Source organism: Muntiacus reevesi, chromosome 1 (assembly GCF_963930625.1).
Source record: "Muntiacus reevesi chromosome 1, mMunRee1.1, whole genome shotgun sequence".
Classification (NCBI taxonomy): domain Eukaryota; kingdom Metazoa; phylum Chordata; class Mammalia; order Artiodactyla; family Cervidae; genus Muntiacus; species Muntiacus reevesi.
The window spans coordinates 59,530,482-59,544,589 of NC_089249.1; the positions used below are offsets into that span (position 1 = coordinate 59,530,482).

The window sequence follows — 14,108 nt, forward strand, 5'->3', positions numbered from 1 at the left end:
AACAGTGGAAACAGTGTCAGACTTTATTTTTTTGTGCTCCGAAATCACTGCAGATGGTGATTGCAGCCATGAAATTAAAAGACGCTTGCTCCTTGGAAGGAAAGTTATGACCAACCTAGATAGCATATTAAAAAGCAGAGACGTTATTTTGCCAACAAAGGTCCATCTAGTCAAGGCTATGGTTTTTCCAGTGGTCATATATGGATGTGAGAGTTGGACTGTGAAGAAAGCTGAGTGCCGAAGAATTGATGCTTTTGAACTGTGATGTTGGAGAACACTCTTGAGAGTCCCTTAGACTGTGAGGAGATCCAACCAGTCCATCCTAAAGGAGATCAGTCCTGGGTGTTCATTGGAAGGACTGATGTTGAAGCTGAAACTCCAATAGTTTGGCCACCTCATGCGAAGAGTTGACTCATTTGAAAAGACCCTAATGCTGGGAAGGATTGGGGGCAGGAGGAGAAGGGGACGACAGACGATGAGATGGCCGGATGGCATCGCCGACTCGATGGACATGAGTTTGAGTAAACTCCGGGAGTTGGTGATGGACAGGGAGGCCTGGCGTGCTGTGATTCATGGGGTCTCAAAGAGTCAGACACAACTGAGTGACTGAACTGAACTGAAGTCATTAGCAAAAGGTTGTTCAGCCACACCCTCAGCTTTCTCTTCAGAGCACACTTTCCTAACAGTGAATATTCTAGTTTTCAGTGTCTTTTGCTGTCTGGATGGATCAGGAGTTTCCCAAATTATACCTGGCTCTCTCTTAGTCTGCTTTATCTCTCCCTCCTTGCATTTTTACCATGTGTAGCAAGAGGAAATCAGGCCACACCGTCAGTGTGTTGCTTGGAAATCAGCTCAGCTAAATATCCAGTTTCTTCTTTTGCTAAGCTTCTGCCATGGTAGAAAAAGGATTGCCTTTCTTCCAGTTTCCACTCCCCTGTTCCTCACTTCCTTCTGGGATCTCACCAGCAGTGCCTTCAGTGTCCACGTTTCTACCAGTAATTTGTTCAAGGCATCTTGGCTTTTCCTGTCATGCTTCTCAAAAGTCTTTCAGCCTCTGCTTGTCGCCAAAGCCCAAAACCACTGTGTGTGTTTTCTCTCTGTTACAGCAGCACCTCATTTCTGCTACCCACGTCAGGGTCTTGTTGCTGCTGTGACAAATTACTAAAGCTTAGTGGTCTAACACAGCACAGATCTAGTATCTCATTGTTGTGGGATTCAGAAGTCTGCAGTGGGCCAGCACGGCCGAGTCCCTTCTGGAGGCTCTAGGAGAGTCTTCCTGGCCTTTTCCAGCTGCTAGAGGCTCCTGCATTTCTTGGCTCATGGCCACCTTCTCTGACTCTTGTAAGACCTGTGTGGTATACTGGGGCCACCTGGTTAACCTGGGATAGTCTTTTCTTCTCAAGGTCCTTAATTTACTCACCGCTGCAGAAGTCCCCTTTGCCACGTAAAGTGACACATTGATGGGTTTGGGAGATTAAGATGTAGGTACCTTGGAGGGCCATAAATCTGCCCACCATAAGAACTGTTAGCCAGTGGTCTCTGCATCCTTGGGATCATCATTCAAAGTACAGGTTTAAGAACAGGAATGTGTCTGACTTTGTCTTTTTTGAACACCTTATACAGGAACTTGGGTACAATTGGCGTTGCTGTTGACTTGATTCTTCTTTTTCGTGAACTGCGAGTGGAACAGGACTCCCTGTTGACAGGTAACTGACAGTATGAATCGTGGATTATTTATATCTTTGACAAGGACTTAAATAGCATTGCTTTGAGTATTACATCGTTCATTAGAGCAAATGTTCTATATGTTGTGAAACCAAGAAACTTCATTAGTGATATTAAAGAGTGATCATAAAAGAAAGTTATAGTAACTTCCTTTCCTCCATTGTAGGCTGTGTCTCCTTCCCGCATTCATAAGTCGCAGTCCTCACCTTGGTTCACTTCTACATGTGATTACCTGTGGCAACAGGGCCTTTACAGAGATAACTAAGATGAAGCGCGGTCACAGGGGTGGGTCCTAATCTGATGAGACTGGAGTCCTTACAAGAAGGGGAGGTTAAGATACAGACAAGTGCAGGGGGCTGAGCACATGAACACAGAAGATGACCATCTGCAAGCCGAGGAGAGAGAGGACTCAGAGGAAAGCAGGCCTGCTGACCGGAAGAAAACAAATTCTTGTTCAAGCCCCTCGGTCCATGGTGCTTTGTGAAGGCAGCCCTAGCAGAGGGAGTGTCTTCTAACACGTGTGGTGTGTCAGGCCCTCTCCTAGGTGTTGGGTATGATCTGAACAGTGACCGTAGCACACAGACATGTCTGTCTTCAGGGTGCTTACGTTCCAGTGAGGGCAGCCTTGCATTACATATATTAAATAAGTCAAATATATAGCATGACAGAGAAGGAAGTTAGCTCTGATTATTAATAGCTGCTGATGTGGGGTTAAGAGGAAACCATGCTCCTTAATATGAAGATAGGAACTCCTCCCAGGCTTTTGGGATGTTTTTGGTTCTTTGGCTACTTGCATCAACATGACTCCTTTGGACAGGGGTTATTATCATAACATTATATTTAAAAAAACAGAATTTTAACAGATGATGTCTTTACCCAAAGAATTGAAATACTTGTTGGTAAACCTGTCATTTAATAAGAACATTTCAAATGTATTAAATATCCAGTTTATAAAATGTACTAGATTGGAGGTGAAGAAAATTCTTTTTTAGTAATAATTCAATGAATCATTACTTTTAAATGAGAAATTTCCAGCTGTATTTAAAATATGATTTGATTTATAAGTTACTTTATACACAGTTCTTAATGCCTATGCTTACATAAAGTGAAGCGTACTTCTGTGAGTGTTAGTGGGACGCTGCTGTGAGGAGGTAGAGAATTTGAGCTGATCATTTTCCTTCACAGGCCTGGAAACTGAGGCCCACGGGAAATAGGCTAAGTGAGCTGTTGGAGGTGCTGCCTGGCTTGGTTTAATTCTCATTCTACTGTGATTTCTTAGTATTTTCATTTAAGATGCATTTGTTAAGATTCCTGCAACATTCTATTTGATTTAGAGTTCTTCCTCTGGGATGTTGTAATTATTTACTTATTTGTTTTTATTTTATTTATGTTTTTTAAAGTTTTTTTGGGGGAGTGGCTCACACCACATGGCATGTGGGATCTTAGTTCTCTGACCAGGGATCAGACTGGCACCCCCTGCATTGGGAACTCGGGGTCTTGCTTTAACCCCTGAACCACCAGGAAAGGCCCTGTAATTATTTTTTGAACTAATTAAATCATGCAAGAATTTGCACACAAAGTGTTTGCTCTAAGTTTTTTGAAACAGTAATTTCTTAAGTATTCTCAATTTGGTAGGGTGTAGGATTAGGTTGTAAAGTGTTTTAAAATGTTATGTATTTAAAAGTATTTTCGTAGCTCCATTTTATGATAAAAGCCTCAGAGCTCAAATTAGAGGATTAAAGAACAGCAATAAAATACAGATTTCACTCTGTTGCCTGGAAAGGCAGTTATTTTTGAAGTCTGACTGTGGTATGGTAATTCAGACAGGGAGTTCAGAATGTACTACGTTTTGTAATTGCTGTGAAGTACGATGTGGTGGGTAGTATGTCCCTGACAGAACTGAGGAACTGGGGTGGGCAGGAGTAGGCTTCTCTCGTAATGACGGATTCCTAAATAAGATGTCCAGAGGAAGCTGCACAAACGCTGTGATTAAATAACTATTAGTGAGGAGCCGGCCTCCTCCACTGTGCTAGGATCCTGTCCCCACTCGCCCACTCAGAGATCAGCTCTCCTCTCAGCATTTTCTGCTCTCTGCTCCATCATCTGTCAGCGTGTAATACGATGTGCTCTCCTGTTCTCCATCTGTTCCCTTGACTCTGTGTCCTTCTCGAGCACTGTCCCTTTTCTCTGTCCCTCAGTGGCTGTGAAAGATTGGTTACTTGGTGTTAACAATATAGGATAAAAGATTATTCCATCCCTTCTCAGGATCAGTTTTCTGTTCCCTGAAGCAAATAGATGATCTAACAGAAAAATCTGAGGAGCCAGTTTCCAAAACTGTTAATGAACTAGTTTGCATTGATGGATAAGTTAGTCGTTTGGTCAGTGACTTGGCTGTTCATTGATATTTACCAGTCAGAGAGAGTAGATCTTTATAGACCTGTTCTATGTAAGATGCGTTGAGAGTTGTTCACAGTCTAGGTAGTTGCAGTTGTATCAGTTCATTAGTGTATTTCTTACTGCTAGGACATTCACATAACATACGTTACCACTTTAAAGTGAACAGTCGGGTAGCATTTAGCGTATTGAGAGCGTCGTACAACCACCACCTCTGTCTGACAGAAATGTTCTCATCACCCCAGAGGCAAAGCCCGTGCCCCCTGAGAGGTTGCTTCTCACTTCCCACTCCTGGCCACCACCATTCTGCGTTTTGTCGCTATGGGTTTGCCAAGTCTGGATTTTTCATATAAATGGAATCATAGAATTATGTGACCTTTTTTGTCTGGCTTTTTTCACTTAGCATAATGTTTTTTGAGGTTCATCCACATTGAGCATGTGTCAGTGCTTCGTTTATTTTTATGACTGAGTGATATTCCGTTGTATGCACAGACCACATTTTTGTTCATCTGTTCATTCATTGTTTCCGTCGTTTGACTCTTTGGCCGTTTAGAATAGTGCTGCCATGAACATGTGTGTACGTGTATTTATCTGAGTACCTGCTTTTTTCAGTTCTTTTGAGTATATACCTAGGAGTGGAATTGGTACATCAATTTTATATTTAAATTTTTAAGAAAGTGCCTAACTTTTCCATAGCAGCTGATGCTTTTATATTTTCACCAGCACGGTTCCAGTTTCTCCACATCCTTGCTGACATTTGTTTTCCTTTCTTTGGATTATAGTCATCCTTGTGGGTGTGAAGTGGTATCTCATTGTGGTTTTGATTTGCGTTTCCCTAATGACTAACAATGTTGAACATCTTCTCATGTGCTTTTTGGTTATTTATAAATCTTCTTTGGGGAACTGTCTATTCAGATTCTTTGCCCAGTTTTTAATTGGGCTGTTAAATTTCATTGTCAGGTTGTGAGAGCTATTTATTTATTGTGGATACTACGAGTTATGTTGAATCTGTAGACCCACTTGGGAAGAATTGCCAGCTTAACGATACTGAGTGTTCTGGTTCATGAGTATGGGACATCTCTCCCGTTTATTTAGGTCTCCTTTAGTTTTTCAGTTGTGTTAATTTCAAGTAGATAACTTGTGTTTATTAATGGAGTTGGAAGGATATTACTGAGGCAGGGAGGAGAATGGAAGTGATGTTTCTCATGCCTTCTTGAAAGAGGCAGCCAGTGATGTTAATCTTATTTGGAATTCAAGAATGAAACTTTGGTGCCACATGAAACTTAAACACATTTTATAGTGCATTAGTTCAAACCTAATACAAATCTTTTTTTAAAAAGTGTTCTAGCTCCTAATACAGCGCCTGTACTATCTTTTGATTCTTTTTCTGTGAGAACCTTATTCTTCATAGATTTTTAGCTGGGTATTGGTGCCAGAGTTTTGTTACCGCTCTTGAGGTAAGAACTATAATTACGTTGTCAAAATAATATTTAGAGTATTATTTTCAGAGAATAATTGCAGTGGTGTGACGAATATCTTATGCTCATCAAATTTTATGTAAACATAGGCATGAGTTATTTTAATTGAGTTATTGGTGTTGTTTTTGGCCTTTGTTCTTCCCTAATCTATAAAAATAATGTTGGGCTTTCTGAGGGGTTTTGTAACATTTGCAATATTTACATAAAGATCAGTTGATAAGCTGTTTGGTAAAAGTAAACTGTCATTTGTACTTGCCTTGAGTTTTCTTTTCTTGTTTCTAGGACATCTTTAAACCTTTTCCTTCCCAGAATTGTGTTCTGATTCAGAGAGCTAATTTTTAGTTGCCTGATGAGTTGCTGGGTTCGTTGACTTTCAGACTAACTTATATTGTTGACTCTTCTTGAGTGTGTTAAAATTTTACAAAGATTTCAGTGTTAATATTCTGAAATATTCAGAAGAAATATTAATGTCATTTTAAACTATGGCAAGGTTAAAATGAAGATTTTTTAATTATGAACATTTTATAAAATTTTATTATAGAGTAATTTTTTTAATGAATAAAATTTTTAAAAGGCCTTAATATGCATCTCTGGAGTTATTGTCATAACAGTTTTTCATCTGATTGCAAAGAGGGTTAGGCAAAAGAAAAATCAGAGTAACAGGATTTACTCCTTAGCTCATCCCTCTGTCCAGTAATTTCTCCTTATTTAATTTCTATAAGAATTTATCTTTTTGTCCAAATTTGACAAATAATGTATGCCAGCACCCTTTTCCCATCCCATGGCAGGTCGTGAGTCAGTCAGGCACTCTTGGCGGACTTATAGAGGAATGTTTAAAAGCTCAAAAAAGTGAGAAGAAAAATAATTGTCGTCGTCTGGGCAGGCTACGTTAGACGCTTTTTTTCAGTCATCTTCAGTGTTTGTGTGTAGGGGTGTGAACCTGTGCTTACAGCCTTGCATCCTGCTTTATTTTAGATTAAATGTTAACTTAGTTCAGTTTTGAGGGTCTTGCTTCAGCATTTTGTTTGCAGAGTTTTTTTATCTCAGTATTTTGCTTTTTGGCCACAGTTCCGCAACTCCTCTTTGAGTGGCCAGTTGTCGCCTTACTCTGAATAAGGAACTAGCCCGCACTGCTCATACGCCGCAGCCTTTTCCATCCTCACAGCCGTTCTGCCTCTGAGGTGCTGGAGTAGCAGTGACGGGCTTTGAAGGGAGGCCTGGGTTCCGGGAGCCTGCGGACAGAGCCCGCGTGCCCAACAGAGCACGCATCTAGGAGGTTGGAGGCCTGCAAGTCCTCTGTCCTTGAAGATGTCACCTGGTCGCTGCCTGGCGGGATTTCCTTTAAGGGAGCAGGGCCTTGGTTTCATCCCAGCTTCTCCTGTGGCTCCTTCCTGATGAGCTGGTCCCGGTCCCTGGGAAGAGCTGCAGCTTGTTTTCACCCGTCCTGCTCCTGCCACTTGCAGGCTTGGTGGCCCGGGCTGGTGACCCGACCTTCTGAGCTGTGGTGACTGTGCACAGGGGATGATGCTACCCCCGAGTCCACGAGGGTGTTGGGGCGTTCGATGAGGTGATGCAGACAGCACGCGGGTGTCCGCTCTTAGGAAACAGCACATGCCTGTTATCACTGTCGCCTCTCACCTCCCGCCAAGGTTCTCGAGGCTGTGTTCATGCTGGTGTTTGTTCCTCAGAAGTGTCCTGCTGTCTCCACCCAGGGTCTCATCACACTCCACTCTGTCTGTATGGGCCGCCCTGGCCCCAAGGGAACCACTTTGGGTCCAGCAAACAGGAGGCTGTGGGCGCTGACCCCTCAGCATGGGTGCCAGGCGTAGCTGGGGCCTGTGGGCACTGGCCTGCGGTCTCAGGTCTGAGCTGAGGAGGGGCTGGGGCGGGGTGGGCGTGCAGGCGCCCGCGGCGGTGTCTGTGGCCTCAGACTGTATACCAGGATTGGGTGCCCATGAGAAGTGGCTGGCTGGCTGCCCTCCTCGGCCTGGGGCGGCAGCCAGTGTAAACCAGGGCCCTGGCTTGTTGCTGACCTGGGCCATGTGCTGGACCACTGTGCCTCCATGTCTTCACCTGTAAGATGGAGATGACTATACCTGCCATACAGTGGAAGTTATAATAAATAAGAATCTATGTAAAATAAAACACTTAGAACGGTGCGAGTTGCATTCGTGATTGTCCAATGTTAGGCTTTGCCTCGGTTCCGAGGCTGTCGTTACGCAGCTTTGAGCTTAGCCGTCTGTGCCGTTCAGTGTTGCTGGGGTAAGGGGTGTCCACACACTCGTGTCTCCTCTGTGTTCTGTGAGGTTCAGCCAGCAGAGGATCTCATGGGTGAGTGGAGGCAGCAGGAGGGAGAGCGACTGCTCCCTACTCGGGTCTCCCTTGAACAGCCCCTGTTCCAGCTCCCTTCCCCCGGGAGCCTTTTGGTTTTCCCTCTGAGACACCTGTCAGCCAGCCTGGCTCTTGCTGAGGCCGTGCTCAGGGCTCCAGATGTACCAACCTGGCAGCCCTTCCCCAGAGGTCTGGGCCCCCTCTGGAGCCGCCAGGCTTTTGGGTGCTCAGAGCCTCGTCCTCGTACCCTTGGGCCTCCAGTTTTAAGGGTGGTGACTGGTTGTTTCTGATAGCCTTTACCTCCGTGTTACCTCAGTCATGCCTTTTTAGTTTAACTAATGGCCATATATTAAATTTTCTTTGTTAAAGGGTAGTTCGGCTTCTTTGATGATATGGTCCTGGTGGGTTGAGCTGAGCGTGTTTTCCAAGGCTATGCTTGACAACATCTTTTCCTGCTCCTGTTTCCCTTCCTCCCTGCTGCCCCTGGCCCTTCTCGCCATCTCTGAACCAGCTGGGGTGCAACCAGGAGACGGAAACCACACTGCAATTCGCATAGGGAAAATTTAAAAGAAAGAATTACTAACTATAACAAAAGCTTGAAATAACAGGGGATTGACTACTAAGAAGTAAGGAGAATGCCAAAGAACACAGGAATTGCACAGAGGAGGAGCGGCCAGGGCTGCAGGGCTGGGATGAGTGTCTCAGGAAGAGGCTCCCCCCACCGCCCCCTGAGGTCTGAGATCCAGGCCTCCTTGGGGAGGGCGCGGTGGTGCTGAAGTTGCTGAGGGCTGATGTTGGTGGACCCTGCTGGACACCCACCCTCTGGGGTGCAGGGGGATGTCGTCCACAGGACGCTTCCAGGACATGGAACTGGCTTCGAAGCGTCCTGAGGAAGCTCCTGTCGCTGGACACTGCTGGTTGTCCTGCTGTGTGGGAGCGTGTCGCTGGAGAAGCTGTTCCTGCAGGAGCTGAGCCCAGAGAAGCAGGAGAAGCCTGGCCACAGGACGCCCCAAGAACCAGAGGGGAGCTCTCCCTTCCCCACAGGGCGGGCCAGGCCAGCTGATGGAGGAGGGGTCAGAAGGCTCGCCTTCATGTCTGCAGAGCAGGCCGAGAAGCTAAGAGGCGGCAGTTGGTAGCTGGTTCTCAGGCAAAAATAATTCAAATGTGCTTTGTTCACTGATGTAAAGGACTTCAGAGAACCTTTAGTTCCTAGTGCGTTGCGTTCTCATGAATGCTTTGTTATTTTCTGACTGAAATTTTTGCCAGTCTGGTGTGTGTGTAGTACAATCTTGTGGTTTTCCCATGGGCTTTAGTGCTTTTTCCTATATATGTATGTGTACGTAGACACATGGGCTTCCCGGTGGCTCAGCGGTAAAGAATCTGCCTGCCAAGCAGGAGGTGCGGATTTGAGGATCCCCTGGAGAAGGACATGGCAGCCCACTCCAGTATTCTTGCCTGGGCAATCCCATGGACAGAGGAGCCTGGCGGACTGCAGTCCGTGGGGTTGTAAAGAGTTGGACACGACTTGGTGCCTGAACAGCAATAACACCTACACACATAATATATGTTCTGTGGATTTGGACAGATGTGTAGCACATGTGTCCGTCGTTGTCACATTGTATAGAGAAGTCTCACTACCCCCAAAACCCTCTGCTCCACCTGTTCACAAACCCCACTCCTGTCCCCTCACCCCTGGCGGCCAGTTGTCTTCTTACTGTCTCCATAGCTTTGCCTTTTCCAAAATGTCATAGACTTGGACTCATACAGTATATAGCTTTTTCAGATTGGCTTTTCATTTGGTAATATGTGTTTGATGTTCCTTTTCATAGCTTGGTAGCTCATTTCTTTCTAGTGCTTAATAATACTCCATTGTCTGGATAGACCTCAGTTTATTTATCCATTCGCCTACTGAAGGACGTGTTGGCTGCTTCCAGGTGCTGGCAGTTAGGAGTAAAGTTGCTGTAAACATTTATGTGCAGGGTTTTGTATGGGCATACATTTTCATTTATTTTGGGTAAATACCACGGAGTACGATTGTCGAGTTGTATGCTAAGAGTATGTTTGGGTTTGTAAGGAACCACCAGACTGTCTCATGAAGTGGCTATGTGAGCCTCGTTCCCACCCGCAGTGAACCAGCGTTTCCTGCCGCTCCACGTCCTCGCCTGCACTTGACAGCATGCTGGGTTTTGTCCAGAATTCTGCAGTTTTATTTGTTGAAATAGTCTAAATATGTCAACCAAGTTGTTACTAAGTCTTACTCAAATCTTCTAAATATGCTGATCGTTTTGTCTGTTTGTTTTATAATTTACTGGCAAGAGTATATTGTTATTGCTGAATTTAACTGAATTTTTCTCTTTGCTCTATACTTTTGTCTGTTTTTCTTTTATATATATTTGATTATATATATAATATTTGATATAAATTTGATAATATATATTATTAGGTGATTCCAATTTAAAATTATGCCTTTCTGATAAATTAATTCTGAAATGACTTTTTAAAAAACCTTCCAATAATGCTTTTTGCCTTAAAGTTCATTATGTCTGATTTTAAGTGGTGTATGACTACCTTTGTAGGCTAGTATTTGCCTTGTATATCTTTTCACCATTCTTTAACCATCAGTACTTCTATAGCTTTGTATTTTACATGTATGTTTTAAATCCAATCTAAGGGTAACTGTTTCAATTGGAACACATATTCCAGTGATGTTTAATGTGATTACAGGTAAATTTGTGTACAGTTACAGTCTTTTTTAAAAGTTAATTAATTTTGTATAAGAATATTGCTTTGGTGAGGGCTTTCCTGGTGGCTCAGCGGTAAAGAATCCACCTGCAGTGCAGGAGACGCGGTGCTGATCCCTGGGGCAGGAAGATGCCCTGGAGAAGGGAATGGCAGCACGCTCCAGTGCGCTTGCCTGAGGAACCCCGCGGACAGGCGGCCTGGCGGGCCACAGTCTGTGGGGTCGCAAAGGGTCAGGCGTGACCTCGCGACTAAGCAGCAGCAGCATGTACGGTTCGGGTAAGGTGTTCTAACATTGACGTCATGCCCAAGTTTCGCTGCGGTGAGAGGCTGTCACAGCTGAGAGAAGCTGGCAGGCCCTTCTTGCTGAGTGATATGAGAGATTTCTTTCTGGGGGTATCTTGGTGAGTTACGGCTCTCCGTCACACCCTGTCTTGCTCTTGTCCACCCTCAGCCTTTCGCTGTGGCCTGCAGTTTCTAGGCAACATCGCCTCACGGAACGAAGACTCCCAGTCTGTTGTTTGGATGCACGCATTCCCAGAGCTCTTCTTGTGAGTAATACTGATAAGAGTTTTTCTGGCTTCTGAGAAGGTTGTAGCTATATCACTCCACTTACGTGAGGTTCCGAAGCAGGAAGAGTTGACCTTGGTAATGGACCTCAGGACGGCGGTTGCTCTTGGTGGGTGGTGGCGGGTTCTGCTGGGAGAAGGCCTGAGGGCGGCTCCGGGGTTGGATGTTCAGTGTCTTGGTCTTGGTGGCGGTCACATAGGTGTGTGCGTACCTAGTAATTCACTGGGCTGTACACTTAAGATTTGTGCCCTTCATGGTGTGTCAGTTTTTACTTTATGTGAACAAAAGTTTTGGTTAAAGTAAGTACCATTTAGGACACTTTTTAATAGGGAAAAAATTTAAAAGAAAAAATGATAAAGCATTGACGTATAGGCCATGAATGAATCACATATTTATTAATTGAGCATTTCTTACGTGCTCAGTGCAGTGCTGTGCATTTTGGTAGGTATGGACAAGTGTAAGATGTTGGAAGATCAGTGTGTTTGTCTCAGTTGGTTCATGGTGTTGTTTCTGGTGCTTAATGCTTTGCGTTGCTCAGCCGTGTTAGCGCATAAGAAATGGAGCCTCGAGATGAAAAGTGGGCCGGTGGTGGCCATAGGAAAGGCCTGGCCAGGAGCAGGAGGCCGGCCTCTGGTCCAGGCTCCGCCGCCACGCAGGGGTGTCTTCTGTGGCGGCCACAGTGTAAGCACCCGAGCAGCGGTTGCTCAGACGCCCTGAGCGGCCGCTACAGTGTGTTTCCCGTCTGTGTGACCCCTGGGCTTCCCTGGGGGCTCAGCGGTAAAGAATCCTGCAATGCAGGAGACACGGATCTGATCCCTGAGTGGGGAAGATCCCCTGGAGAAGGAAATGGCAACCCGCTCTGGTATTCTTGCCTGGGAAATCCCATGCACAGAGGGCAGGCTCCATGACTTAGTGACTGAACAACAACAACGTACTTGCCGGGCAAGCGGTACTGTCCCCATCTGGACACATGACAGAACTGATGCTTATCATTGATAAGTGGCGCAGCTGCAGCGGGAGCCCAGTGCTGCCCTTGGGATCCAAGTCTACACTTTTGAAATACCAGCTGCCCAAACTCTGTGCTGTGATTGTGTAGGTTTTCTGGGCTCATCTGTACAGAGTTAGGATGAGGTGAATGCTCGTGTTATCTCTAGCTCACTGTGCTGGTAACTGGTTCTCAAACTCCTGCAGATACTAGAGTTGAAGGCAAAAAATCTTCATGGTTAGTAATAATTGAGCTTAGGTTGGAAGGAAGAGTTGTGGAATTCAATCTATAGAAATAAACACTGCTCACTTTTGAGAATGTGTTCCTTGAAAACTCTCTGAGCACCTCATATCTGCCAAGTTCTGAACTAGCTGACTGGAGGAAGGGTAACTTAGGTATGTCCACTACTCCCCAAAGCCCATGCTGGAGACGGGTCATTGTGTAAGAAGGAATGTGACTTGGGAGGCCAGGTGTCATAAGAACACAGGAGAGGTTCTGAACAGGGCAGCCGGAGTTTACCTGGTGGGTTTTTTTTTTTTTTTTTTACCTGGTGGTTTTACATTCGTTTCAGACCTGGTGCTCACAGAAGCTAAGGAGGTCTTGCTATCATGTTCCATTTTTGTGTCAAAAAACACACCGAAAGAAGTTATGTGACTTCACTTTATGCGTTTGTGAGACAGATACAACCAGGTTTGAACTCAGCTTTGGCAGGTATTGGCTTTGTGCCCTTGGGCAAGTAAAGTCAACACATTCTTCATCTGTGAAAAAGGGTACTACCTCCTTCAAAAGAGTATTATGAGGTTTAAATGAAAAGAAGTCCTGCCATAGTGCATGACCATAATAGAACTGACAGTTGATAACATAGTGACCTTTTAAGGTCACACAGCTGATAAATGGAGGAACCAGGAGTTATCCTGAGGCTTCTGACTCCCAAGTTCTCCATCTATCATCTTTCCCTGGCACATTCTGTCCCTCAAACTGTTAAAGAAATGCCTATAGTCTTGGAAGTATCTTTTTTTGCCTTTTAATTTTTCTTTCTAATAAGAATGAGCGTTTCAGTGCTTTATAAAGTAATCACTTTATTTTTTTCTTTAAGCAAATGTTATTTGCTTTTTGCTTCTGAGTCAACTGCAGCTTTCATATCGGATACTTTGTTTTGTGACTAATTTTATATTTGCTATTTTTGCCAGAAATAATGTTTCAAAGTTGTGATTCTTCATTAAATCCTTAGTAATGTCAGTGTATACTGAATTTGTTAGTTGGATTATTGTTATTTATGAGTTGTCATATTTTATTATTGGGCTAACACCCTGATTTCTTTATTTGGAAGATCTTGCCTAAATCATCCAGACAGAAAAATTGTTGCCTACTCGTCCATGATTTTGTTCACATCCCTGAATTCTGAAAGAATGAAGGAGCTGGAAGAAAACCTCAATATTGCGATCGATGTCGTAGACGCTCACCAGAAGCAGCCTGAGTCCGAGTGGCCGTAAGTGTCTCGTCAGACACGCGCCCGCTTGGGACGTGCTGGCGTCACCTTCCTGGTAAAGGCTCTGAGTAAAAGCTTGAACTACAGCGATTGAGCAATAAGTTAAAGTTTAACATATGTTGAAAAAACAAGAAAAGCCTTAGGAATGGATCCCATTTCTAGCCCTTTTTGTTTGTAAAGTAAATATGTCTTTCTCTCATGCCCTTTCTACTTGGACTTCTGCTTTGGATGGAGTGTATTTTTGATCCTTTCCCAAGGTAATTTGTTCTATTTTTCCATAAAGTTGGAGTATTGCTTACAGGCTGTAAAATGTCTTTGTGGCATTTTATGTTTCAGATTAGTGGGACCCCACCTCCCTCATAAAATATTATCACAAAATTTTTGCATTTACAGAAAT

General features: G+C 44.3%; 1 protein-coding gene across 2 annotated transcripts in view; it reads left to right on the forward strand.

Annotated features, from left to right (window-relative positions):
• The window catches only part of ATXN10 (ataxin 10), a 138,985-nt gene that overhangs the window by 30,027 nt on the left and 94,850 nt on the right, over window positions 1–14,108 (forward strand). For both annotated transcript variants that reach the window (XM_065945291.1, XM_065945285.1), the window contains exons 3-5: window positions 1,624–1,706; window positions 11,122–11,218; window positions 13,553–13,711. In XM_065945291.1, coding sequence (XP_065801363.1) covers window positions 1,624–1,706; window positions 11,122–11,218; window positions 13,553–13,711 — 339 coding nt within the window. The remainder of the gene's footprint in view (window positions 1–1,623; window positions 1,707–11,121; window positions 11,219–13,552; window positions 13,712–14,108) is intronic.